This window comes from Elephas maximus, chromosome 21 (genome assembly GCF_024166365.1).
Source record: "Elephas maximus indicus isolate mEleMax1 chromosome 21, mEleMax1 primary haplotype, whole genome shotgun sequence".
In the NCBI taxonomy this organism is placed as follows: domain Eukaryota; kingdom Metazoa; phylum Chordata; class Mammalia; order Proboscidea; family Elephantidae; genus Elephas; species Elephas maximus.
Genome location: NC_064839.1, coordinates 46,901,378 through 46,926,607, shown reverse-complemented (window position 1 = coordinate 46,926,607; position 25,230 = coordinate 46,901,378). Strand labels below are relative to the sequence as shown.

General features: G+C 39.3%; 2 protein-coding genes across 6 annotated transcripts in view; one reads left to right on the top strand and one right to left on the bottom strand.

Annotated features, from left to right (window-relative positions):
• The window catches only part of CENPN (centromere protein N), a 30,288-nt gene extending 26,729 nt beyond the window's left edge, over positions 1–3,559 (bottom strand). The window contains exon 1 of one of the 2 annotated variants that reach the window (XM_049864916.1): positions 3,394–3,559. In XM_049864916.1, coding sequence (XP_049720873.1) covers positions 3,394–3,471 — 78 coding nt within the window. In that variant the 5' untranslated portion in view covers positions 3,472–3,559. The remainder of the gene's footprint in view (positions 1–3,393) is intronic. The other variant, XM_049864915.1, reaches the window with a different exon arrangement.
• Positions 3,560–3,867: 308 nt separating this feature from the next.
• CMC2 (C-X9-C motif containing 2) lies at positions 3,868–25,127 on the top strand. 4 transcript variants are annotated; one of them, XM_049864921.1, is made up of 6 exons: positions 3,868–4,017; positions 4,854–4,983; positions 6,134–6,224; positions 12,975–13,090; positions 21,248–21,319; positions 24,761–25,127. In XM_049864921.1, the coding sequence occupies exons 4-6, from the start codon at positions 13,010–13,012 to the stop codon at positions 24,845–24,847; spliced, it is 240 nt and encodes a 79-aa protein (XP_049720878.1). In that variant the 5' UTR covers positions 3,868–4,017; positions 4,854–4,983; positions 6,134–6,224; positions 12,975–13,009; the 3' UTR covers positions 24,848–25,127. The 4 variants fall into 4 exon arrangements, with proteins under 4 accessions (XP_049720878.1, XP_049720876.1, XP_049720879.1 ...); XM_049864923.1 differs by lacking the exons at positions 3,868–4,017; positions 4,854–4,983; positions 6,134–6,224 and adding exons at positions 14,887–15,010; positions 15,849–16,101; positions 16,364–16,382 and having other exon boundaries at positions 13,009–13,090; XM_049864919.1 differs by lacking the exon at positions 6,134–6,224.
• Positions 25,128–25,230: the final 103 nt, after the last annotated feature.

Sequence of the window (25,230 nt, the reverse complement as noted above, 5' to 3'; positions counted from 1 at the left end):
CCCAGGGTAACTGCAAGGATTATGGTTTTTACTCCGACAGAAACGGCCAGCTGGAAGGTCCTGAGCAGAGGCGGGACAAGCTCTCACTTATGTTTTCCACCAGGATTGATTTGGCTGCTGTGCTGAGAAGGAGGGGCAAGGGCAGAGGCAGGAGGCCATTTAGGAGGCTACTGCGATGATGCAGGTAAGAGATGATGGTGGACCAAGGTGGGAAGTGGTCAGATTCTGCAAATTTCTGAGAACCTACAGGATCTCCTGATGGATTAGATGTGGGGTATGGGAGAAAGCAAGGACTCAAAGATGATATCAAGGATTTTACCAGGTAAATCAAAGGATGGAGTTGCTGTTACCTGAGGCAGGGAAGACTGTGGGTGGGGCAGAGAAAATCTCAACTCCGTTTTGAACCTGTAATTCTCAAGATAACTGTTAAGACTCCAAGTGGAGACAGTGAATAAACAGCTGGATTTATGAGTCCAGAAGATACACCAATAACTGGAGATAAGATTGTAGCCTCTTTATTCTTTAAATGAGTCACCAGTTAATACAGAACAACTACCTGCACTTTTCCTGCCCCATGCTGAAGACGATATTCTTCAACTGTCCAAAAGGTTTTGAGCCCCTAATCTAGTGTGGCTCCCTCAGCAACAGGCAAGGGCAATCATCTTCATGAGCATGACGAGGGGCTGTATTAAAGATGGGGCATCAGGAAAGAGAATTCTGAACCCTTTTACTACTTTCCTCAGGGCAAAAGCTGTGCACCAAGTGTGACAGCTTATCTCCACTCTGATACCTCATTTATGGACAACAATGGCATGTCCCACCCTCTCTTCTTTTGAATATAGAACATCAAAGGCAAAGAAACATGATTTCTAAACAAAGATTAAGCAGGGTAACTGCAGACTTTAACTTTCCTTAACATTCTATCTTTCAGACAGAAGCACTCAGGTCTTGGTGTCTGTGTTTAAGACAAAAGGCAGTCAATCACATCTGTGTCCACCATGACCTATGGTATGCCCAAGGACACAACACAGGAATATCCCCCTGTAAGAATCCTGGCTGTGGCTTATTTCTACGATATCTTAAGTGTTTTTCCTTATTTTATTTATTTTTGTTGAAAATACGGAAACCCTGGTAGTATAGTCGTTAAGTGCTATGGATGCTAGCCACAGGGTCAGCAGTTCGAATCCACTAGGCGCTCCTTGGAAACTCTGTGGGGCAGTTCTACTCTGTCCTGTAGGGTCGCTATGAGTCGGAATTGACTCGATGGCACCGGGTTTGATTTGGTTTGGTTGAAAACACATACACCAATTCAGCAGTTTCCACATGTACAATTCAGTGACATTCATTTTATTCTCCAAGTTGTATAACCATTCTCACCCTCCTGTTCTGAGTTGTTCCGCCTCCATTAAGATAAACTCACTGCCTGGTAAGGTTCCTGTCTAATCTTTCGAGTTGCTGTTGTCAATCTGATTCCACGTAGATAGTTCTTAAAAGAGCATAATGCTCAAGGCAGGCCTTTTTTATTAGTTAAACCAAACTACTGTTTGGTTTAAAGAAGACTCAAGGGAATATTTTTGGTTTAAGGTTTAAGGATTATATCAGGGCAATAGTTTCAGGGGTGCACCCAGCTTCATGGATTCCATGAGAATTTGAAATTCTGTTCTACGTTTTCCCCTTTTTGATCAAGATTCTTCGGTAAAGCCTTAGATCAAAATGTTCAGTAATGGTAGCCAGGCAGCATCCAGTTCTTCTGGTTTCATGGCAAGGGCAGTTGTTCATGGAGGCAATTAGCCACATATCCATTTCCTCCTCCTATTCCTGACTCTCCTTCTTCCTCTGTTGCTCCAGGCAAATAGAGACCAATTGTTGTACCTTGGGCCTTAAGCATTTTTTGAATACTGGATATAATTTACAAACGCCCATTTTTGCAAAGGTCTGGGTAGTTAACTATATTTTTAAAAGATACTGAAAATGAGAGAAAAAGAGGGATGATTAGGAGTCATTTAGAAAGAAAAAGAACTGAATTAAGAACACAGAGACAAAATCAGGATCATGAAAATTGAGTCTTATTTGCTTCCTTGTCAAAACACAGGACCATACTGCCTTAGAGTGAAGACTAAAATCCTTACCATGGTCTACAAGGTTTTGCATGATCTGGCCCTAGCGCTCTTCCCATCATCTACCACTTTATGCTTGCCTTTCTGCTCAACTATACAAAACGATCACTCTCACAAAAGACCACTGTAGATACTGTTAGATACTGTAGATTCTGTTGTTATCCTGCCTAGAAGGGTCTTCCTGCACAAAATCACATGGGTGGTGTCTTGTAATTCAGGTCTTGGCTTAGGTATCTTCTCCTCAGAGAGGCTTTTTCTGATCACACAATCTAAAGTTCTTTCCCTACCTTCCACTGTGTATTGTCTTTACAGAACTATATGGAATTACTTTAATGATTATTTTATTATCTCTACAATATTTTATCGAGATCTACAAGGGTAGGAACTATGTTTGTCTTATTCATAGCCATAGCCCTGAAAATCTACAACAGAATCGAGTCAATCAGTAAGTTTAGTCAGCTTAAGAACCCATTCAGTGTGTACTTGATAAATACTTGTGGAATGACTAGGTACTCTCCCAAAGCAGTATGTGGGAGGGGATAAAAAACTAGGCAAGGATTAGGGTTCCACAGTCAGTGAATTGTCAAACCAACACTTGTCCCAAACCAATACAAGGGGGAGTGGGGTGAGCTTGAAAATGCAGATTCCCGGGCCCCATCGAGTTAACCTGGGGGATGAGGGAACACCGTGTAAGGCTTGAGATTTTGCATTTTTAAACGACACCTCGGATGATTCTTAAATCCGGGTAAACTTTGCATACCACCATTCCAAAGAATTCTAGTGGATGGACAGCACACTTGATCTCACCCATAAAGTTCGAAAATCCTTGGAAAAACTTTTGATTCGCAATTACCTTTTTTTATTTCTACTTCCTAGTGCTTAGCACTGTGCCTGGCATTCAGTAAGGGCCCAAGATACATTTACTGAATGACCTCAAGATAAAAAGATCCCTTTTAAATAACGTTCCTGTAGATACAACGCTAAACAGCCGCAACAAAGAGCATAAGGAAAGATGCAAGAGGCGGCAAGGATGAAAAAGTACGGAAGCCAGGGTGAAACGCAAAACAACACAAAACACACTTCTGGGCGAAGACACGATCTTAGAAGCTCCGAAAGGCCAGCAACAAATCACGTGACAACCCACGGCCACCTCCACCCTGACACGTGCCCCACGTAGGAACCCGCTGTAACGGGTGTGACGTCACGACGAGCGGTACCGCCTTCTCCCCACCGCTGCCCAGCCATACTCCCCATCAGCCCAATCCTTGGTACTTACAGTGGTCAATAAAGAGTCCCAAAGGCTTGCGATCTGGCTTCCTCTAGGCTCCCACCACCGTCTGAGCTCCGATCCCATGCCGCCAGTGATCTCCTACCGGCTCAAATCTCCAGCCATGTCACTCCTCAGCAGCTGTTCCCGCCCGCTGCACCTTCAAATCTACCAATTGCAGTTCCCGCCGCTTTCAGGGCCCCGCCCACCGGTGGTCAAACTTTGGACCGTACTCTTCGTACAGGGGATCGCATAGAGGGAGAGAGAAAGGAGCGAAATGCCTGGAGCCCCCGCGTCATTCTTCTTAGTGGAGAAGTTTGTTAAATACTATTAGCCTCAGGGACAATATCTGGTTTTCTGGTTCAGTTTGTTGTTTTGACACTGCCGTGCGCCAGTGGACTCGCCGCCCCTCCCCGCACAGCACCCAAAAGTGGACCAGTCCAGACCTGGTGGCGCATGCGCCTCAGTTGCGGCTCCCAGCGAGGGTGGGGCGAGCAGAGGCTAGTGTTGCGGGGCGTCCGGCTGCTTCGCCGCGCGTCGCGGCGTTCCTGGCTGTTGGCTCTTCAGGCAGCCGGCCTCTGGAACTGGCGTCGTCGAATACGCTTCAGGCTTTCCGGTGTGGCTGCAAGTCGGGTGAGTTTCAGGAGTCCCGGCCGTTCTGAGGGGCAGTCTCTTAACTTGGCGTCGCCGTAGCTGCCGGCGTCCGGGGAAGGCCGCGGAAGCCCCGCTGGACCTCACTTGCCCAGCTCGCTCGCGCTTGCTGTGTACCCCTTTCCGCCGGACCTCTAGACCCACCGGCCCTAGCAGGTTCTGGTCAGGGAGACCATCGGGGCGGCAGTTGCACCCTCAGCTCCGCATCCGAGCTTTGCGTCTGGGGCTTAGAGGCGACCCCAGGGACTTTGCAGAGTCTCTGCCCTTAGGCAGCGCGGGTGCTCACGAGCGGCCTTGGGAGCCAGATCTCTCCTCACTGTCCGAAGCCGCCCTGCCACAAGCTGGCTGTGTGACCTTGGGCGGGCTCCTCACCTGAGCCTTGGCTTCCTTGTCTGCAAAATGGGCACATTCTTTCTCAGCGGTTGTGAGAAGGGACGCCCTTAACACCACAGTGTCTGACAGTGAGCGCTGGAGAAACTGTTATTATTGTTATTTAGGAAGTTAGAATTTGCATGTAGAGCTTGTCTCAGTTGCTGCGACTTCTCGCTAATCCGTCTGTGTCCTGAGACCCGGTAGGGTCCCCAACTGCACGCTTTCCCAGGAAAGTAGGCATTTAAATCTCTTTTATTTTGAAGATGACTGCTTGTAATTTCGCAATAGGTATTCTATAAAGAGTCTTAAGTGGATAGACGTTTTGGAGATCACGCTGGCGAAGGAATTCTGTTGTGACACATTTGTATCTCCTTTCGTGTAAATTCAAGTTTTTGCACTTGTTTAGTGGATTTTAAGTGGGCCTTATCTCCGTTCTCTTTTTACAGTGTTGAAGCTTGATCCAATTCTTAGTCGCGGTTAATCATCATAAATTCAGCCTTACTGTGTATTTACAAGAATACTCACTCTGTAACCTGGGAGTTCTCGGAGGTGTATTGGCAGAGTGTTCACCACCTAGTAAGTGCTAATAAATGTTTTTCATGGAAAAATACAACACGTTCCCGGTGGAAGTTAGTTTAAGATACCACAGTGGTGAAATGGTTAAGCGCTGGGCTGCTCACCAACAATTTGGTGGTTTGAACCCACCCAGCGACTCTTCCTCCGGAGAAAGACTTGCCTAAGAAAGACCTGCCGGTCTGCTCCTGGAAAGATCACAGTCTTGAAAACTCAGTGGTGTGGTTCTTCTCTAACACACGTGATCGCTATGAGTAGGAACCGACTCTGACAGCACCCAACAACAGAGTAGCTTAAGTCTTTCTCCCTGGGCAGCCCCAGGGTGGCTCCCAATAAATAGCAGTGGGGCATGGCCTGTGGAACACTGATCTCTGACTCCACAGCATCTGTTTAGATTTGGTCACTTGCAGCTGGGATAGATAGAAGTGGGTAGGGTAGGTCATTCCCTGATATGTCTGCTACCTTTGCTGAAATAAGATTCAGAGGGTGAAAAGGTTGGAGAAATACTAGTTTAACTAATTTCAGTGCTTTCTGAAATTTAAGCTTTTAAAAAACATCTTTTAGAAAGCATTAAGAATTAGTTTACAGTTTTTCCGGAACGGAGTATTCAGACACTGAACAAAAGAATTTTGCCTTTGTTTTTCCCTTGTTTTAAAATATTAGAAATTGCGACTGTTGTATAAATTTCTTTCTGATACAGCCACACAATAGCAAAATCTTTCTCAAGAAAAACCAAGCGGCATTAAAATATAGGGTTTCCCCTCTGTGATTATAGATCTGCTGAAGTGTGTTATCAGAATGCTTACCCTTTTTCTTCACTAGAGTTAATATTTTGCTTACTCTTGGTTTATTTATTTTAAGATATGCCACCTGGTGGTTGAAATCTGCTTCTATCCTGGAATACTCAAAGGCGATTTTTACCTCAGTCTTAGTAGAATAAGGTGAAGGAATGAATAAAATAAATGACTATTATTTTTATGTCTTTAAGAAGAGTACCCTAGTGTGTCTACCCTCCCAGCCTACCCCCAGGTGAAACTTTAAAAATTGCTTTGCAGGGGCCTGTTAGGCACCTATCAAAACTTCAAGTTATTTGTCACAGCTGAAAATTTTGAAGAGTCTTGTTTTGGTACTACTGAAATCTGTGTACATACAGGAGGAAGAGGAAGGGAAATGGCATGAGGAGGGAGATGTTGGAACTGTGATAAGTTTACCACGGTAATGTTTTCAAAATGCCAATGTAAAAGGTGAGACTGCAGTTTTGTGTTTAACTAAATAATAGCGGTTTGAAATGCATTTCTCTTTCACTGCATGAGGTCCTTATCACAAATGAGCGCTTCCTTCATTTTTGCTTCAACAGTGCTGCTGGTGTTCACAATTACTTTGACATTATTTTCAGTATTCTTAGTGGTAGCATGCATTTATCCTTTGAGTGTGAATTTTATTTTTCGAAGTGGCTTAAAATCATCTAATTGTGAACTTAGGTTTGGGGAGAGACTCAAGAATGTAACACAAGAATATCTTCTATGACATCCTTAATTAATACAGCCAGTCTGTTTTGGGGCATAGTGTGACAGATAACTCAGCTTCACAGGGCACCCTGTTTCACTGTTGGACAGCTGCATAAAGATGACGTCTGTGCATTACTGCAACAGTCGACTAGTGGTCTCATCTTTGGAACATGAGTCCATGTGGAGTTACCCTTACTGTGATGTTACCTTGAATATATAAATAAAGTGCCATAAAAAGGAGGAAAAAAAAATGACATCTGCTTCTGTAACTTTTGTCCTTTGATTTTCCAGTCCTCCCCCAGAAACATCACAGAATAGATTTGGTTCAGCCACTCCCATCAGGTGACCGAGAGCATTTCAGATTTACCAACAATACTTTACATGTGTCACTCTCACTATTTACTATTTCAGATATTCTCATATATGTTATTTTGAACCCCATGACAACTCTGAGATATAGGTGCAGAGCTAATCCCATTTTATGAAATAGGAGATTTAGTTGTCCGATGAAGTAACCAAAATGATATAACTTGTAAATATTTGAGTCCACAACTCTTGCTTCAAACCCACATCTTCTCCCTTCAAATTCATTGTGTGTCGTACTTTAACCACGTTATTCCTTTCTCATGTTTCTTCTGTTGTAGGCTTCTGTGAGTTGGTAAATATTCCCAACTTGATCAGTGGTTCCTTGTCTGAACATTCTGAACATTCCACCCAGGAATATCCAAACTGTCAGTATTCTCCATGTCGCTGACAAGTGATCAGTCACTTGAAGCTGTCCTTTTCTTTGATCTAGAAGAACCTTTATTTCTAACAATACAGAATAATATTACTTTGCCTTCTTTGGAACCTAGTCCCTACCATTAGCATCTCTTGAACTTGTAACCAACTAGAGGCTCTTTAGGAAGTTGTTTTGTCTATCAGAATTTATTTCCTTCACAGACTGCTGTGAAGGCAGCTCTTTTCCTATTTTGAAGATGGGAAGTTCTATCTTGGTGAGAGATTATGCTGGGCAGTTTCCCTGCCACTTACAGTGTGACAAGGGGGTTTGTTTCCCTATGCAAAATATGATTAGTGCATATTTTGACCTACCATAAGGCAATTTGTTATGGTTCAGCCTGTTTTAAAAGGGAACCTACTTCATAGGTTTGTTGGAAATTACAGATTTCTGCCTAGCACATGGTAAAAAAAAAAACAACAGACCTGTTGCAGTCAAGTCAATTCCGACTCAGTGACACGGTAAGTTTTCAGCAAATTATTTTCTAAACTAATAATGTAGTTATCTTTTTTTCACGACATTGAAGAAACTTTAAAATAATGTGAACTATGTATTTAGCTTTTCTTCATTAAAAATATTTTGAGTTATGATAATGTTATTACCAAACCAGTGAAACCCATTGCCATCAAGTTGATTCTGACTCATAGTGACCCTATAGGACAGAGTAGAACTGCCCCATAGAGTTTCCAAGGAGCACCTGGTAGATTCGAACTGCCAGCCTTTTGGTTAGCAGCCATAGCGCTTAACCACTACACCGCCAGGGTTTGTGATAATGTCATTAGGTTTTTTTAAATGGCAACTAGAAAGCATTGGCACTCATTTAAATGTGTTCTGAGAGAACAGTGCTATTGTTTTATGGTCATGCTTTGTATGTTACAGCCAAGAGTACAGCAGTACATCCACTTATGCACCAACAGTCAGGCAAAGCCAGATGACACAAGGTGGATGGAAGAGAGTATAGTTGAAAGGGTAGAGAGAGGGAAAGGGAAAGAAGCAAATCTCCAGCTAAACTATGTGTGTGTGTGTGTGTGTGTGTGTGTGTGTGTTATGGAGGATGAGGGGGATGTCTGGTAAAGCAGGCAATTTGTTAGATAAGGTATAAGGTGTTTACACTTTTGAGTTAAGTCATATCTTCTTATCAAAAAGAATCGGATTGATCTAGGATTCCTACCCTGGCTCATTTACACTATCTACAGTAAACTTTTGTTGGGGGGGTGGTATATATCATTATTTGTATTTATACTTAGATAAAACGCATGTATGTATGCATCTCTGCCACCAAGGTATATGTCTTCTCAGGTATTTGCCAATTAAAGAGGCCATTTCAGTATATCATAAGCTTATTTCTGAACTGTAAAGGCAAAATTTGAGGGCTAGTTGATAGAAATGTGCAAAAATATTTTCTCAAATACACTTGCAAAACAAAATGTTAAAGATATTTTCTAGGTGACTAATGCAATGTACATTTTCCTTTGGAGAAAATAAACAAGGCAGAAACCAGATAACTAAGGTGCGTAATGTTGGAACAATATTTAAAAAAAAAAAAAAAAAATTCCGTTGAGTCGATTCCGACTCATAGTGACCATGTAGTGTTACTGGAATAAGGTTCTTGCCTCTCATTGGTCAAGAATGAGCAGGTAAGGCACATAGTTTTCCTCATGAGCAAAGCTTTATTGAAGAGGCTTGCAAGCAGAGATGAGGAGGGCCTAGAGCAACGCATACCCCTGTCTCATATGTTAACTAAGGTGCCTGTGCAGCAGCTTTCCAAGATGGCGCCTGTCCCAGAGGCCTCTGGGATTCGTAGCAGGACTTACGGGGTGTTGCACTTGCACAGTCTCTCGTTCCCCGCGTTCGATTCCCCAGCTGGGGCTGTAGCCCCTCACTGCCCCAGTGGAAGGTCACACAGCGGTCACAGATGGATGTTCTGCACGTGTCCCTGGGCCTGGTTTTCTCCAGCTGCTTCTGAAAGGCAACTTTAAAGAAGTTTGCAGGCTATTTTTGATACCCTGCCCCATTGTTCTGGGGATTGGCTTTGTTTCTGCACCCTGGCCCATTTCTTGTTACTTTGTTTGCAGATTTGGGGGCACCTCTGTTCTTGTCTTACTAGGTCTCTAGGTTCCACACTCAACCTCCTAGCCTCTGTTCCTTGTCTTACTAGGTCTCTAGGTTCCACGCTCAACCTCCTATTACCTCCATGATAGTATAGCCTATTTGTCTTTTATTTGCTTCTCTTCTAACCACACCAGTCTCTTTGCTACTTCTCAAACAGGCACCCTCTGATCTCAGGGCCTTTGCCCCCATCTTAATAGGACAGAGTAGAACTGCCCTGTAGAATTTCTAAGGAGCAGCTGGTCGATTTGAACTGCCAACCTTTTGGTTAGCAGCTGAGCTCTGATGGTACAATATTAGATGACTTAAATTTCTGAACTGTATGAAACCTTGTTTTTCTGAGACAAAGAAATGGTATCATTAAAAAAATTTTATAGTAGGTGGTAAGCAAATAAACCTTGAACTTGGCTGCATTTCCGTTTTTCATCTCAAATACTCTAATACTTAACTGAGCACAGCGGCCCGATTAGTGATCTTCAGCTGTACTGTGTGTGTATGTGTGCGTATAGTAGCAGCAGTAGTAAAAGTGGTAATAATTACTGACTACAGCTGTTACCTATGGTATTTATATAAGTTAAATCTGAAGTAGTAGTTATACTATAATTCTTTGCAACTATTTGTTTAGACTTTTTATTTTTTAAGGATTTTACTTGTTGAGGGGGGGAGATTGATGGGCAATTTGAATATCTTGCAACTTTTTAAAAATAGCTTACTGAGGTTGTAAGTGAATTCAGTGATTTTAGCGAATTTATAAAGTTATGTATCCATCAACACAGTTTAGCTCTAGAAGTTTTTCATTAGCCAGAAAGGTTCGTTGTGCCCATGTACGAATGAATCCCTGCCCTCACCCTCAGTGGTAGGCAACTGGTGATCTGATTTTTGTCTCTATAAATTTGCCTTTTTTTGTGCGTACATTCCATGTAAAGGAATCATTCAAGAAGCAGTCTTTTCATCTGTCTTCTTTTGCTTGGCATTATGCTTTTGAGGTTCATATATGACAGAACATGTATCAGGAGACATTTACCTTTAATTGGTAAATGGCATTCCATTGTATAGATACACCACATTTTGCTTACCCATTTACCTGGTTGTTGGAAATTTGAATTGCTTCCAGTTTTTGGCTACTTTGCCTTTATATACAGTCACATGCATGCCTTTGTGTGGACATGTTTTAATTTCTCTTAGAGTCCTTAAAACAAAATCCGTTGCCGTCGAGTCAATTCCGACTCATAGTGACACTATAGGACAAAGTAGAACTGTCCCATAGAGTTTCCAAGGAGCGCCTGGTAGATTCAAACTGCCGACCTTTTGGTTAGCAGCTGTAGCTCTTAACCACTACGCCGCCAGTGTTTGCCTCAGGGTCCTAGGAGTGGTAATTTTATGTTTAATTTTTTTTTTTTGAGCTTTAGGTGAAAGTTTACAGAGCAAATTACTTTCCCATTAAACAGTTAATACACAGATTGTTTTGTGGCATTGGTTGCCAACCCCACGGTGTGACAGTACTCCTGCTTTCTCCACGCTGGGTTCCCTGTTTACCTTTGTTCAGCTTTCCTATCCCTTCCAACCTTCTCTTGTCTTTGCTTTTGAACCGGTGTGCCCATTAGTATGGTACACATGATTGAACTATGAAGCACCTTCCTAACATGTGTTATTGTTGGCCCTATGAACCAAAAAGCCAGACCCATTGCCGTCGAGTCAATTCCGACTTATAGCAATCCTGTGAATTGGCCCTATAGGCTTGTCTATTTGGCCGAAGGATGAACCTCAGGAGTGACTTCAGTACTGAGTTAAAAGGGTGTCCAGGGGCCGTACTCAAGGTTTCTCTAGTCTCTGTCAGACCGGCAAGCCTGGTCTATGTTTAACTTTTTAAGAAACTGCCAAATTGTTTTCCAGAGTGTCTGTACCATATTACATTCCTAACAGCAGCATGCAAGGTCTGTTTTCTCCACATCCTAACCAGTACTTGGTGGTGTTGACGTTTTGGTTAGAACTATTGTGATGGGTATGCAGGGGTATCTCATTGTGGTTTTAAGTTGCGTTTCCCAGATGATTGATGGTGTTGAGCATCTTTTCATGTGCTTAACTAACCATTCCTTTGTGGTTTTTGGTGAAATATCTTTTCAAATCTTTTGCCTATTTTTGGCCCATTTAAAAAAAAATTAGATTGTCTTATTGAGCTTTAAGCATTCTTTATATATTCTGGATATAAGTCCTTTATCATATATAGCTTACAAGCATTTTTTCACAATCTGTGGCTTGTCATTTAATTTTTCTTAGTGATGTTTTTTGAAGCATAACAGTTTTTAATTTTGATGATTTTTTTATCGAGGTCTTTTATGGATTGTGCTTTTGATATATCTAAGAACTCTTTGCCCAACCTAAGATCATTATTTTTTTGTGTTTTCTTTCTTACAACTTTAAAAAGATTAAAGCAATTAATTGGTTCTTTCTTTTGATAGTCTTTCTGAGTTAAAAAGGAATGTTGTGTGCTGAGGAGTTGATTACGACTCATAGGTAAAGGAAAAAAATAGGTAAACAGTGCTAAATAACTATAGCAGATACCTGAGAATAATGTTTTTCCTCTGACATACCTTGGTGGCGTAGTGGTTAAGTGCTACAGCTGCTAACCAAGAGGTCAGCAGTTCAAATCTGCCAGGCGCTCCTTAGAAGCTCTATGGGGCAGTTCTACTCTGTCGTATAGTCACTATGAGTCGGAATCGACTCGACGGCAGTGGGTTTTTTTGGTTTCGTGGCTACTAATTTTCCATGTTGTGAATGAACCAATTAAACGTAATTTCAATGATTTCAGCCTCCTGTTTTCAGTGTAGTAATTGTACTTTATGAATTTATCTGCTAAATTTGAACTTTCAGAAATATTTTTCGCGTCTACTTCTTGTTTCACTTGTTTCGGTTTTTCTCAGCAAGATGTTAGGAAGAAAACAATCTAAATTAAATCACACTAATGTGAGGCTGGAAACCCTGGTGGCGTAGTGGTTAAGTGCTAGGGCTGCCAATCAAAGGGTCAGCAGTTAGAATCCTCCAGGTGCTTCTTGGAAACTCTATGGGGCAGTTTTACTGTGTCCTATAGGGTCGCTGTGAGGTGGAATCGACTCGACAGCATTGGGTTTGGTTTTTGGTTTGGGTAATGTGAGACTGACTATTGATCCTTTAACCCTCTCAGAAGAATATATATTATTAAAAGAATTAATAATGTAGTTCTCAAAATTGGTAGAATTTCATCTGAACAAAGTGAGTTGTAATCAATTTCAGGAATGTGGGAAAGATATTTGAAGTCAGGCTTATCGATGTAGGCAAGTGGTTTTTGCTTGAGCACTTATTTCTAGGATTGGCTTTCTAGAGGATTCTTGTTCTACTTCTGAATTTGCAGGTCCTTTAAACACATCTGATAACTTGTTAAATATATTAAATCTTTGGATAAGGAAACTGAGGTTCAAGTTTAATAACTTGCCTGAGGTCGCACTGCTGATTAATAGTCAACATTCTTTTTCGACAGAGGTCACTGCAGATTCTTGTTGAAGAGTTTTAGGTTGCACTAACAAATGTATTCATGCATATTCAAGACATTCTTGTATCCACAGGTTCCTCTGCTGTGATTCATCACCTTCTTCTAAAGATGCATCCTGACTTATCTCCACACTTGCACACTGAAGAATGCAACATCTTGATTAACTTGCTAAAGGAATGTCACAAAAATGTAAGAGTTTAGAAAAATGACCATAAAGCAAAATAAAACAACACACTAACATAAAATGTTATCTTCATTAAGGGAATGATAATGTCTTAGTCGCAGATATTGGAGCTTAGTAAAGATTAGTGGTTGATGCTTGTGATTTTTCAGAAACCACCTACCTTTATGGTAGGTAAAAATCAAGCACGGTAGTTAGGGAACTCCTTAAAATAGTTGAAATAGTATGTAGTAATTGGATTCCATGTTCTTAAAATTAAATGTTTTCCCCTTCCTACTTATAGGGAGCTAGAACAGTTAACGTTCAAGTCTGACTCTTCTGTGCATAATGGAATTATTCTAAGATGCCTACTATTGTATGTTTAAAGGAAATTGAGACATTTCATATAATTAGATATTAACTAGATCTAATTTATGATTGACCTAATTTGACAGGTTTACTTGTAGGTGGAATGGAAGTAAAATTCCATGATTGAAACCAAAATGGAAAAGAAGCTCATACTTGGAAAGCATAAAATTAGATGGATATTTTTTATAGATGATGAATATTTAGCTTTTTTCCCCCATATATTTGGTGCATGACATGATTGTTTTAAGAAGCATTTGTGTTTTTCTTTAACTTTGCATGGTTATTTTTCTCATATTTTTAAACTGCAGGCATATCAAATGAGAATAATAGTAAGCATCATTTAAATGAGTAAAATTTAAAGACCAAAAGTAAATAATATCCCTGGCCAGTGAAATGAGATATTTCTGCTGGATCAAAGAATGTTGTTGGCGGCAATATACTTTATGCAAACTGTATTTACCATACATTTAGATCAAATATTGGGAACTGTTTTTATACCCCTCCCACTTAACTGATCCAGTGGAAAAATAAGCCAGACCACGTAAATAAAACACAACTTTAGATTTTTATTAAAAGGAAAAACATAAAAGGTTTACTTTTTTAAGAACAGGGAGTGATTATTTGTGTTGACTTAATATTTCAATTCTGTATATAGCCAGTGATAGTAAGAAACAGGAAAGGAGAGAAGATCTTCTGGAAGAAAGAAGCACAGTGAGGAGAAAGACTTTCAGGAATAAGATTTCAATCTTGTCTTTGAGGATTTTGCCAGTACAACCTTGTAGAAATGTGTCAGTTATTCCATAACACTAGATATAAATAAAAACACCAGCTCTTCATTTATTTCCTAAGTCAGTCAAATTAAGTCAAGGGCCAGAGTTTTTCAGTCCTTGCTTTACTTAATCTTTATTACATTTTTTGTCTTTGAATATTGCCTTTTGATTCCTGACTATTTTTAAGTTGGAATCAAATTAAGCATTCTTTTTTTTCTCTTTCAAAAGGATTTTTATCGTAAAGGTGGCATCTCAAATCACTGGAAATATAGACTTTTTATAAAATCAGCTTTATTAATTTACATGCAATAAAATGCATCTATTTTAAGTATAGTTTGATGAACTTTGACAAATGTAAACACCCTTGTAGCCGCCATCACAGTCAATATATAAAACATTTCCATCATGTTGGAAAATTCCCTTGTACCGCTTTCCAGTCAACCCCCAACTCCCACTCCTGGCTCGGGTTAACCAATGAAATACTTTATCACTGTAGATCAGTTTTCTGTGTTCTGGAGTTTCTTGTAAATGGAATCTACATTGTATACTCTCGTGCTTTGCTCAGTTTAAGTTTTTGAGATTCATACATGCTCTTGCATATATCAGTAGTTCATTTCTTTTTATTTCTGAGTACTACTGTATGATTATACCACAGTTTATTTATTTGTCTGTTGATGGACATTTAGGTTGTTTGCAGTTTTGGGCTCTTTTGAATAAAGATGCTATGGACATTACTGTACAAGTGTTTGTATGGACAGTTTTACATTTCTCTGGGGTAAATACTTAGGGATGAAATGACTGGATGATGTGGTAAGTATCTGTTTAATTTTATAAGGAACTGCCAAACTTCCCTCCAGCTCCCTGTCCTCACCAATGCTTGATTATTTTTAAGTGTTTTTTAATGTTAGCCACTATATACTACACTACTGTAGGTGTGTAGTAGTATCTGATTGTGGCTTTAAATTGTATATTCCTGATGACTAATGATTTCAATCATCTTTTCAGGTGCTTATTGACTATTCATAACAATTCTTTTGCCCCTACTTAAAAGCTGGTTTGTTTGTCTTATTATTGAGTTATAAGAATTCTTTATATCATTTGACATATAAGTACTCTGTGTGATACATACCTTGTAAATGTTTTCTCATTTAAAGGATGTGTTTCAAAGAGCAGTTTTTAAATTTGATGAAGTCTGATTTATCTTTTTTGTGCTGTTTGTATTCTAAGCATCTTTGTATATTCCCTGGTCACAAAAATTTTCTGCTGTATTCTATAAATTTTATTGTTTTAGCTTTTATATTTAGGTCTGTGATTCATTTCAAGTTAATTTTTGTGTACGGTGTAAGGTATGAGTCGAGGTTCATTTTGTTTCCCTATGGATGTCTAGTTATTCCAGCATCATTTGTGGAAGATACTATCCTTTTCCTACTGGATTATCTTGGCCCCTTTATAAAAAATCGATTTATCATATATAAGTGAGTCTGTTTCTGAACTCTGCAGTATGTCTGTCTTTAACGTAGCACCACACTGTCTTGACTACTGTAGCATTTAGTAAGCCTTGAAATCAGAAAGTATAAGCTATCTAACTTGTCCTTTTTCAAAATTGTTTTGACTCTCTGGCTCCTTTTTATTTCCATATAAATTTTAGAATCAGCCTGTCGATAACTTTACAGTGGAGAAACTTGGCAAAGAGCTTCTTACCCAGATGATCAAAGTTACATCATCAGCAGTAGGAGAAATTTATATGTGCCTCTTGACGTGATACACCAAAAAGACACATCACTTTTATAGTATTTCTGCCAAAAATGCGTAACTTGAATGTAGTCATGAAGAAACACCAGTCAAACCAAAATGAGGAGCATTCTGCAAATTAACTGGCCTGTACTCTTTAAAATGTCAAGGTAATGAAAGAAAAAGAGGCTGATGAATGGTTGCACATCAAAGAAGACTAAAAAGACGTGAAAGTTAAATGTAGTATGTGATTCTGAATTGCATTCTGGACCAGAAGTAACAAAACTTTTTTTGTCTTCTGCATGAATGACATTATTAGGTCAAACTGGTAAAATCTGAATAAGACCTGTAAATTAGGTACTAGTATTATATTAATGTTAATGTCCTGATCTTGATAATTTACTGTGGTTATTTATGTCCTTCCTTTTCTAGAAAACATACCTGTTTAGAGGTAAGGACCATCATGTCTACAACTTAATCAGTGGATTCAGGGGAAAAAAAAAAACAAAACCCTGTGTGTGTATGTGTATGTAAGAGAGGAAGAATGATAAAGCAAACGTGCTAAAATGTTAAAAACGTTTGGAAAATCTGGGTGAAGAGTATTTGGCAATTCTTGGTACTAGCCTTTTAAGTTTTACGTGAGTCTGAAATTGTCATAAAGTGTTTGAAAAGTGCTTCTCATTTATCATGTCTGAAAATAGTTCAGTGACATGTCATTTATTCTGTGTCATCAGGAAATACCTTACCTAAGTGATCTCTCCAGGTGCTTGTGCTTTTTAAGCATTAAAACTATAAAACAACAACAAAAAATCCAACCATTTGCCATCAAGTCAGCTGACCCATGTGCGTCAGTGTAGAACTGTGTTCCATAGGGGTTTTTCGGCGGGAAGGTATGGTCTTGATTGTATTTCTTTTTAACCATTTTATTGAAGTATAGTACACATACAGAAAAGTTTAAGCATATAGCCCAGTGAACTTTCACAAGCTGACATACCCATTTAACCAGCAGCCTGGACAAGTAATAATAATATCATCAGGGCCCGGGACCCCTTGTGCTCCCTGTCAGTCCTATCCCTGCCAAGGGCAACCCACCACTATTATAACTCCTAACACTATTACAGTTCTGCCTGGTTTTGTACTTGATATAAATGAAACATACCACATATGCTCTTTTTGTAAAATTATTTTTTTTATGAAGTCCAAACTTTCTTCCTATTTTCCTGAATTCTGTAAGCATACTAAATACATGTCCCTTCAGATCTCAGTTGTTTAATCTATAAAATGAATGGATTAAATTACTTCTTGCCTTGAATTTGTGTAATTCTGTATTTTAATCATTTTTGTTGATAAGCTGTTTTTTGGGCTGGAAGGCTGCAGTGCTGTCCAGCCCCTCTTGAGGTATATACATGGCTGTTTTATCTCAAAATGACCCTAACTTACTGTGCTTTTGTCATTCTTTATGTGTTCTATAGGTCTTCTCTGGTCTTTGTAGACAAATGTCATTTCTATGACCGTCACTATCTACTGGCAGCTTTTGACCTACTGGCCTGTTTTGCCTACATTTGTCAGCAAGACTCCGATTATATATAGTTAAAATACAGAATTTATAACAGCTGTTTTCCTCAAAACTTAGAAGTCCTTATGTATTTTTTCCTGATTTACAAAAGTAATATGCTGCTGTAGATACTGTAAAAAACCTAGGAAAGTGTAAAGAAAATAAAAATTTTTGTTCCAGTATCCAGAGATAAAGTCATTAACAACTGGATTTATCTAGCTTTTATTTTAATATTTCTCCCCCTCCCCCGTTTTCTTCCTGTTTTTTTTTTTCTTCCTGTTGGCATTTTAAAATGCCTACATTTTTTCCATCTTGAGAAAATGAAAATATAAAATCCTTTACCGTAACCCAGCCTTAGGGCATGCTACGTCTGGCTTCTCCTTCAGAGCGAGCTGCCCATTCTCTGCTGAATCTCTTTTGAATCAACTGCTCTCCACTGTCAGTTTCACTAACATAGTTCATTCCAACGTTATCTTACTAGGGCCACCTGTGACTGCCTTGTAACTGGTCTCACAGTTTTGTACTGTGTGCTAACCCACTTTCCACACTGTGTCTAGAAGGATTTTTCAAAAATAAGTTTAGTCTCACAGAGACTGGGGGGACTTCCTAGACTATGGCCCCCAGACACTGCTAACCCAGAACAGAAACCATTCCCGAATTCTATTTTTCAGACAAAGATTAGACAGGCCTGTAAAACAAAAAATAATACACGTGAGAAAAGGCACCTTAGTTCAATCAGATATACAAGACCAACTGGGCAACTCCTGTCCATAAGCAAGACAAGAAGGCAGGAAGAGACAGGAACTGGACAGATGGACAAAGCGAACCTGGGGTGGAAAGGCAAAGCGTGCTGTCATGTTGTGGGTATTGCAGCCAATATCACAAAACTATGTGTATAAATTTTTGAATGAGAAATTAACTTGAGCTGTAAACTTTCACCTAAAGCACAATTTAAAAAAAAAAAAGTTTAATTATTCTTCCCCATCATTGGCTTTCTGTGCCTAAAAGGTAAAATCAGAATTTTCTAACTTGTGTTTCAAGGCCTTCATCAAACTGGTCCTTGCTTAACTCTTCAGCATCACCCTTCCTCACCCCCTACCCCCATCCCTGCATGTTCTTTTCTACAGCTGTGCTGAGCCGTTAGCTCCTGGAGTATGCCGTTTTCTCTCTTCTAAGCCTTTGCGCTTAGAGAATGTTTGAGAACATTCTCACTGTCTCTGCTACTCATTTGCTAGACCAGGTTTTATCATCCTTCAGGTTTTACTCCCTCTTCTCTTTTCCTGGCCTAGATTCTCTTGATACAGCCACTGTGCACAGCAGTAGCACCAGCTATTCCACTCACGTAAAACATTTCCTACTTGATGGCAGTTGTCTCACACTTTTTGGTCTCAGGACTCCTTTACACTCTTAAAAATTATTGAGAACCCCAAAGAATTTTTGTTTATGTTATAGCTACCAGTTTAAAAATATTGATTTATTTAAAATTGCAGTAATAAATTTTATTACATGTCATTATATTTATTTTTCATAAAAAACCTTATTAAAAAAAGTGAAAAGAGTGGTGTTGCCTTTGCATTTTGCAGTTCTCTCTAATGTCTGATTTAGTAGAATACAGCTAGATTCTCATATCTGCTACATTCAATCTGTTGCAATATCATATTTCATGAGCCTCTGGAAAACCCCACTGTACCCTTGTGAGAGAATTGAAGTGAGTGAACACGACAGATAAGGCCTTTGTATTATTAGGAACATAGTTTTGATATTGTGGACTCCCTGAAAATGTCTTGGGAACCTCTGAGTATCCCCAGCCTATACTTTGAGAACCACTACTTTATGGAAACCGCTTCATTATTTGTCTCCTCTTTGACTATGTGTGTGAGAGTAGGATCCAGGCCTATCTTGTTCATTTCTGTCTCTGCTGCCTGGAACAGTGTCCGTCATTGGTTTATTGATTGATTCATATCTTCAATCAATTGCTCAGTTAATTTGGTTCTCTGGAAATTGACATCAGACACGAGAGGCTTACACCCCTTGCCATCGAGTCCATTCCGACTCATAGTGACCCTGTAGGACAGAGTAGACCTGCCCCATAGAGTTTCCAAGGAGCCCCTGGTGGATTTGCACTGCTGACCTTTTGGTTAGCTAGCAGCTGTTGCACTTAACCACTATGCACCAGGGTTTCCAGAGGCTTACACCATGTGTCTACAAAAGGATTGCAGTCTACGGGCATTTATTTTACCAACTCCACTGGGGCATTTTGGACTTAGTGTTCTTCAAGTAGCATCACAAGAGTGTTAATTCTGACTTGGGCTTAGTGTTGAGGGGAAGCAAACATAAATTAGTTTTTGTCTTAGATTGTTAAGATGCCTAGGTATGTATGTGGGGTGATTGAAATAAAGTAAATTAAACTGAAGCATTGGCTTACGTTCTAAAAGTCTAATTATTTCTGTTGTTTATGCTTGACTAGAAGGTATGTGCAAATGCATTATCCCTGTTGATTAGTTGTCAAGGCATTAATTTAGGAAAAATACATACTAAATATTTATTCTTAAAAGGCCATTAGGTAATCACGAAGACGTCTTAGTTTATCTTAAATGCTTCCCAGAAAAACTCTCACCATTTATTCATTGTGGACCAGAAAAGGGTACATAAAGTGGCAGTGAAGCAGGAAAAAAAAATTGTATGAGGCATGTCCTACTAATTATGTGTTGTCTGGTTTCCATGAAAGCCTTCATTTCAGAGAAAAGGAAAAGATGTGCTTATTACTACAAATACAAGTTCAGTGTTTATGGCATGTTGTTGCAGAGATTGCCATGTTACCCAAACCACCCTTAAAAATGATGAAGCTCAAACACACTAATTATGCCCTTACTAAAGCTCAAGGTCTTTAACTCTTCATCTGAACCTGGTTTGGAGCATTCATAGTTTAGTCATTGGACCTGAAACCACTAGGAAATTTTTTGTTTTTGTTTTTTAAACAAACTTGACCTCGAGCTTCAGACACAGATTTACTAATATCGTGAATTAATGACTTGTTTATATGGCTTATACAGACAACCTAATAATAGTATTATGTATTTCTGGTATATTTTGACTGATATTTTGAATGGAGGCATGTGAGAAAATGGCTCTGCTGCCAGGCATTTAATAAATAACTTTTCTATGGGACAGAATGTTTGCTAGTGAAGTAAGTTACCGTTTGCTCGTCCATAATGTGGCCACACTGTAGTATGACCTCACTCCCTGTAATAGAGAATGATTTTAACATGTCCTTTAACAAAAGTGGTACTAGGGAGATAAAACTGCTCGTACTTTGTGAGGTGATTGCTGGCTTAATAGGCTCCCCTTTTATCCAGGAAAAAGTCTTTTTACTTTTTGGTTCTACTTAAAAAGCATTTATTCCTCCTTTGTAGGAAGGACCAGGTCCTTGATAGGAGATATAAATATAAAGCCTGTTTATATTTTAGCTTAGTTGCTAACCTAAAGGTCACACAGAAGGCAGGCCTGACAATCTGCTTCTGTTCAGATTATAGCAAGAAAACCTCATGGAGCAATCTGCTCTGTGACACCCAGGGTCCCATGAGTTGGGATTGACTCAGTGACAGCTGACAGCAACACACACACATGTGATTTAACTGTCATTTGCTTATGATCAAGGTGACACATTAAACCCATTTCTGTAGGAGTAAGTTTAAATTCTGTGTGCCAGAGACCTTAGCATACTATTGGATGAAATATTTTACCCCTTTTCTTCCTTTTAGCACAGCTTTCTGAAGTTTTTTGGTCATTGCAATGATCTTGATCGGCAGATGAGAAAATGCCTGAAGAAGGAGGTAAGAAAAGTGTCAAAGAATAGAAGTAGTTGAACAATACATCAGAACATTTTAGAACAATATTGTATACTGCTGCCATCATTAATTTTTTCCCCAAATTTTAGTATAACAAAAGATTGACTTTAGATACATGACCTCCCTTAAAACCAGGAGAAGTGAAAACTTCTGGGGACAGTTTTAGAACGTTGCTGTGTTTTGGCCATGCACACAAGTGAAAACAACTTCCTTGTTATAATTACTCCAACTCATCTGGAAGAGTTTTAAGGTTTGGAAAATTGAATCTTTGTTCCCCAGAAATACTTAACATCAGCTGTTAGCTGTGGGCAAGTAACTAAAACTCAGAGCCTCAGTTTCCTTAAATGTAAAATGAAGAGGTTAGACTTAGGCTCTTTCCAGCTTTAGGTATTTGAATTTCTTTGTAATTATGATATGTACAAGCCATGCGGGGTCTATTCTGACTTGTTTGGGAAGAAGATCATCTCCTGAACTCGGTTTTAAACTATGACTTGGACTTGGGCAAATGGCTTAAAGTACCTAGTTCATTGTCTTTTGACAAGCACCGCTAACCAAGCAGAGTGCATCCTCAGCTTTTGAAAAGAAATTCAATTTCATTTCTGTTTTTATATCAGATAGTTTATATCAAGAACATTTTAAATATGTAACTATTGAAAAATATGTCTTCAGATCTTGGTGTTCTATGTTTTTGAACCTTTTTTCCCCCTATTTCATATTAAAGGCATTGTGCATACTATTTGAAGCTCTCTAGGACCTGTCTTCAGTTTGTGTATTTCATTCTGGTGTGTGCCCCCCCCCCCATTTCTTTCCTGAAATCTCTTTTCAGAGTGACACGTACCTATCTTTACTGTTTGAAGAACTTTCTGTAGTCCTGAGTTAGGGCTGTAATTTTCTCTATGCACAGATGTGTACGGGCATAAGTGTTTTAAAATTATTTTTTAAAAAGTTTTTTTGCCTTGCGTTTAAAGGCTACTTTCTATGGAAACTAAACCTAGGACTGTGTCCCTGTTTTAATAGGCCTGTGCAAAAATAAAGCCCGTACTATTTTTTGTGGTATAGCTGTTTTTCACATGCTTTCAGTTGTATAAGATGCCTTTTTTTCTTAGCTCTTTTTCTTTTCTTCTTCTTATAGTTTAGTAATTTTACCATTGGTTAGGTGATTAGATCTTCATAGGAGATTTTCTTCCCAGGTGCTTCTGATCTCCATTATTGACTATTCGGTAGAATGTTGTAGATATTTTTCTTATTTTATCCAAGTTTGTTTTCATAGAAATTTTAGATTCTCTCCTTGACTTATTTTCTAAGTGTTCTGTGTGGCTTTTATGTGGCTTCATTGCCTGATTTATAGATGTTTTTCTGCCTGTTCTTTCATCCTCTGATCCTCTGAACCTGTGCTCATTTATTTCCTCTATGCTTTTAATGTTTTCTAGTTTACCATTTATTGCTTCTAGTACTCTCCTACCATTTCCTTCATGTGTTATTTGAGTACTTCATTTCTTGAAACTTTTAACTAGAAAAAGGTCTGGCCAGTTCTTTCTGAGCCCCTCTATGCTGCTGTGTCATCACTTTTGTTCTTTTTATTGAAATAATCACTAACTTTGCAGCATCCTCTTTTGTTCCTCTTATTTATTTTGGTTAACTGACTTTCCGATTGGTCGGTCTGTCTGTCTCAGACTATCTGTCTCTATATCTTCAGTGTTTGATGGAGTTTTGTGAATAACTTCATGTGGAACCCGCCCCCGCCTAAAATTCAGGGGCATTCTCAGCTCCCCTCTGAAGCTATCTTAACATGTTTTGATATAGGCTATATTTCAGGAGCCTTGATGGTGCTCTGGGTAAAAGCTTGGTTGCTAACCAAAAGGTCAGCAGTTCAGATCCACCAGTTGCTTCCTGAAAACGCTGTGGGGCAGTTGTACTCTGTCCTGTGGGGTTGCTATGAATTGGGATTGACTCGACAGCAGTGAGTTGGGTTGGATTATGTTTCAGTTTGCTCTATACCTTATTTTATTGACCTGACTGATACAGAATATTATGTTGGAATCCTAGAACCACAACTTTAGACCTAGAAAGCTTCTTAAAGATCATCTAGCCAACTCCTTATATATGAGGCTACTGGCCCAGAAGAGTGAGGTAACTCCAAGCCCTGATTCTCCACAACCATTCTGTCTCAGGGGCAAGGGGGAGGGGATTCAGTCAAGTCCCTGGTTACCTCTGTGTCACTAATCTTTACTTTCATAGCCTCTTTTACCATCTCTCTGACTCCTAAGATTTTGATGTTCAACTGTTCACCTTTCATTCTCCTTTAAAGTATGTCTGTACTGGTGTATATATTATAAGCATGTAAATGTATACATACAGAAATTTTTCATTCAAGTGTATCTGCTTTAAACATAGGTTCACCTGTTTGAGAAATTCTGAGTATTTACCTAATAGCCAGGCTCCATGTTTTCTTGTTATTTATAACCTACAGCCAGATTAGAATACTAGGCTGCAAACCTCTCGGATGAAACTGCATTTAGATCCAGTTGATTACAGAAACAGGATTTTGGGAGAACCAAGTTTGATGACTGTTCATGATGACAAAAAAAAATACCTAGGAAATTCAGTTGACTGTAAGTTTCCATACGAGTCGATAGGTAATGTGGTTGCTAAGATCCAGTTACTCTTTTGGGTAGTATAGAAATATAATGCATCTAGGTCACAAGAACTAGGAGGCATACTCTAGTCCATGCCTGTCATACTGCATCTAGAACACTATGTTTAATTCTGGCTGTGATATTTTTATAAGGGGCATTGATATTAAAGTGGTTTATAAACTAAAAGGCATTTTATAGATTAGAATGGAGAAGCCATGGTCTGTGGAACAGTTGTAGGAGCCCGGGATATTCAGCCTGAACAAGAGTAAGCCAGGGTAGTGAGTGGGTTAGCTGTAACCAGATGTTTGGAAGACTATAGCAGGCAATAGGAAAATTTCCAGGGAGGCAGTTTTTGGTTTAACATAAAGAACTTTGGGGAAATAAGTAGAACTGTTTGACAATAAAATAGGCTACTTCTCAAGGTAGTGAGCCTTCCATAACTAGAAGCATTCAAACAGAAGTTAGATGACTTGCTAGATTGTGAATCCTGGAGAACAAGGACAAAACTAATCTTCCTACATATTTATGGAATTTACATTTTGGGAAGCAGTTAATTCAGCAAATATTTATATACCACTTAGGACGTAGGTGCTGTACTGTATTGAATGAAATTGTACTAGAGATCCTCTAAGGTCATGCTTTCCATCTCAAATTAAGTGAAATAGTGGGAACCTAAGAATTTTGTCAATAAAAACATCATTTTGCAAGTATTTCTAAATCTTTAACTTGCGTAAATAGTGACATAATCTGCTGTCTCTTCTCTCTCCCCTTTTTCCTTTTTATTTTCCAGTACGTGGAGAAGAGGGCCAAGAGCAGGGAGCGTGGCGATGCGATGCGAAAGAGACTTTTTAATCCTCCACAGGAGTCTGAAAAATGAATTCTGTTTCACTGGGTGCCTTGGCTGAGAGAAGACTGGAAGACTCTTGGTTGGTAGAAGAATCCTATTTTATTTGGCCCCCATGATCCTTTGACTGGAAAGTGTGACCCACATTTGTACTTGAAGAAATGGGGGAACCCAGGATCCTGGGTATTTGTTGAATGGAGCCTGTAGTAGTAGCATTCTCACCCCGCTGCCAACAAACCTGACTTCTAACATGTTCCCTTTGTCCACAACCAGCTAACATTGTGTAACTTAACCTCCTTCAATAAAATAACTTATTTTAATCACATTGTGTCTTTTATATTCTCCTGGTGTTAGGGCAAGATAATCAGACTTCTCTTTTTGACAAATACGGAGATTCTGAAACTTAAAAACTGAAA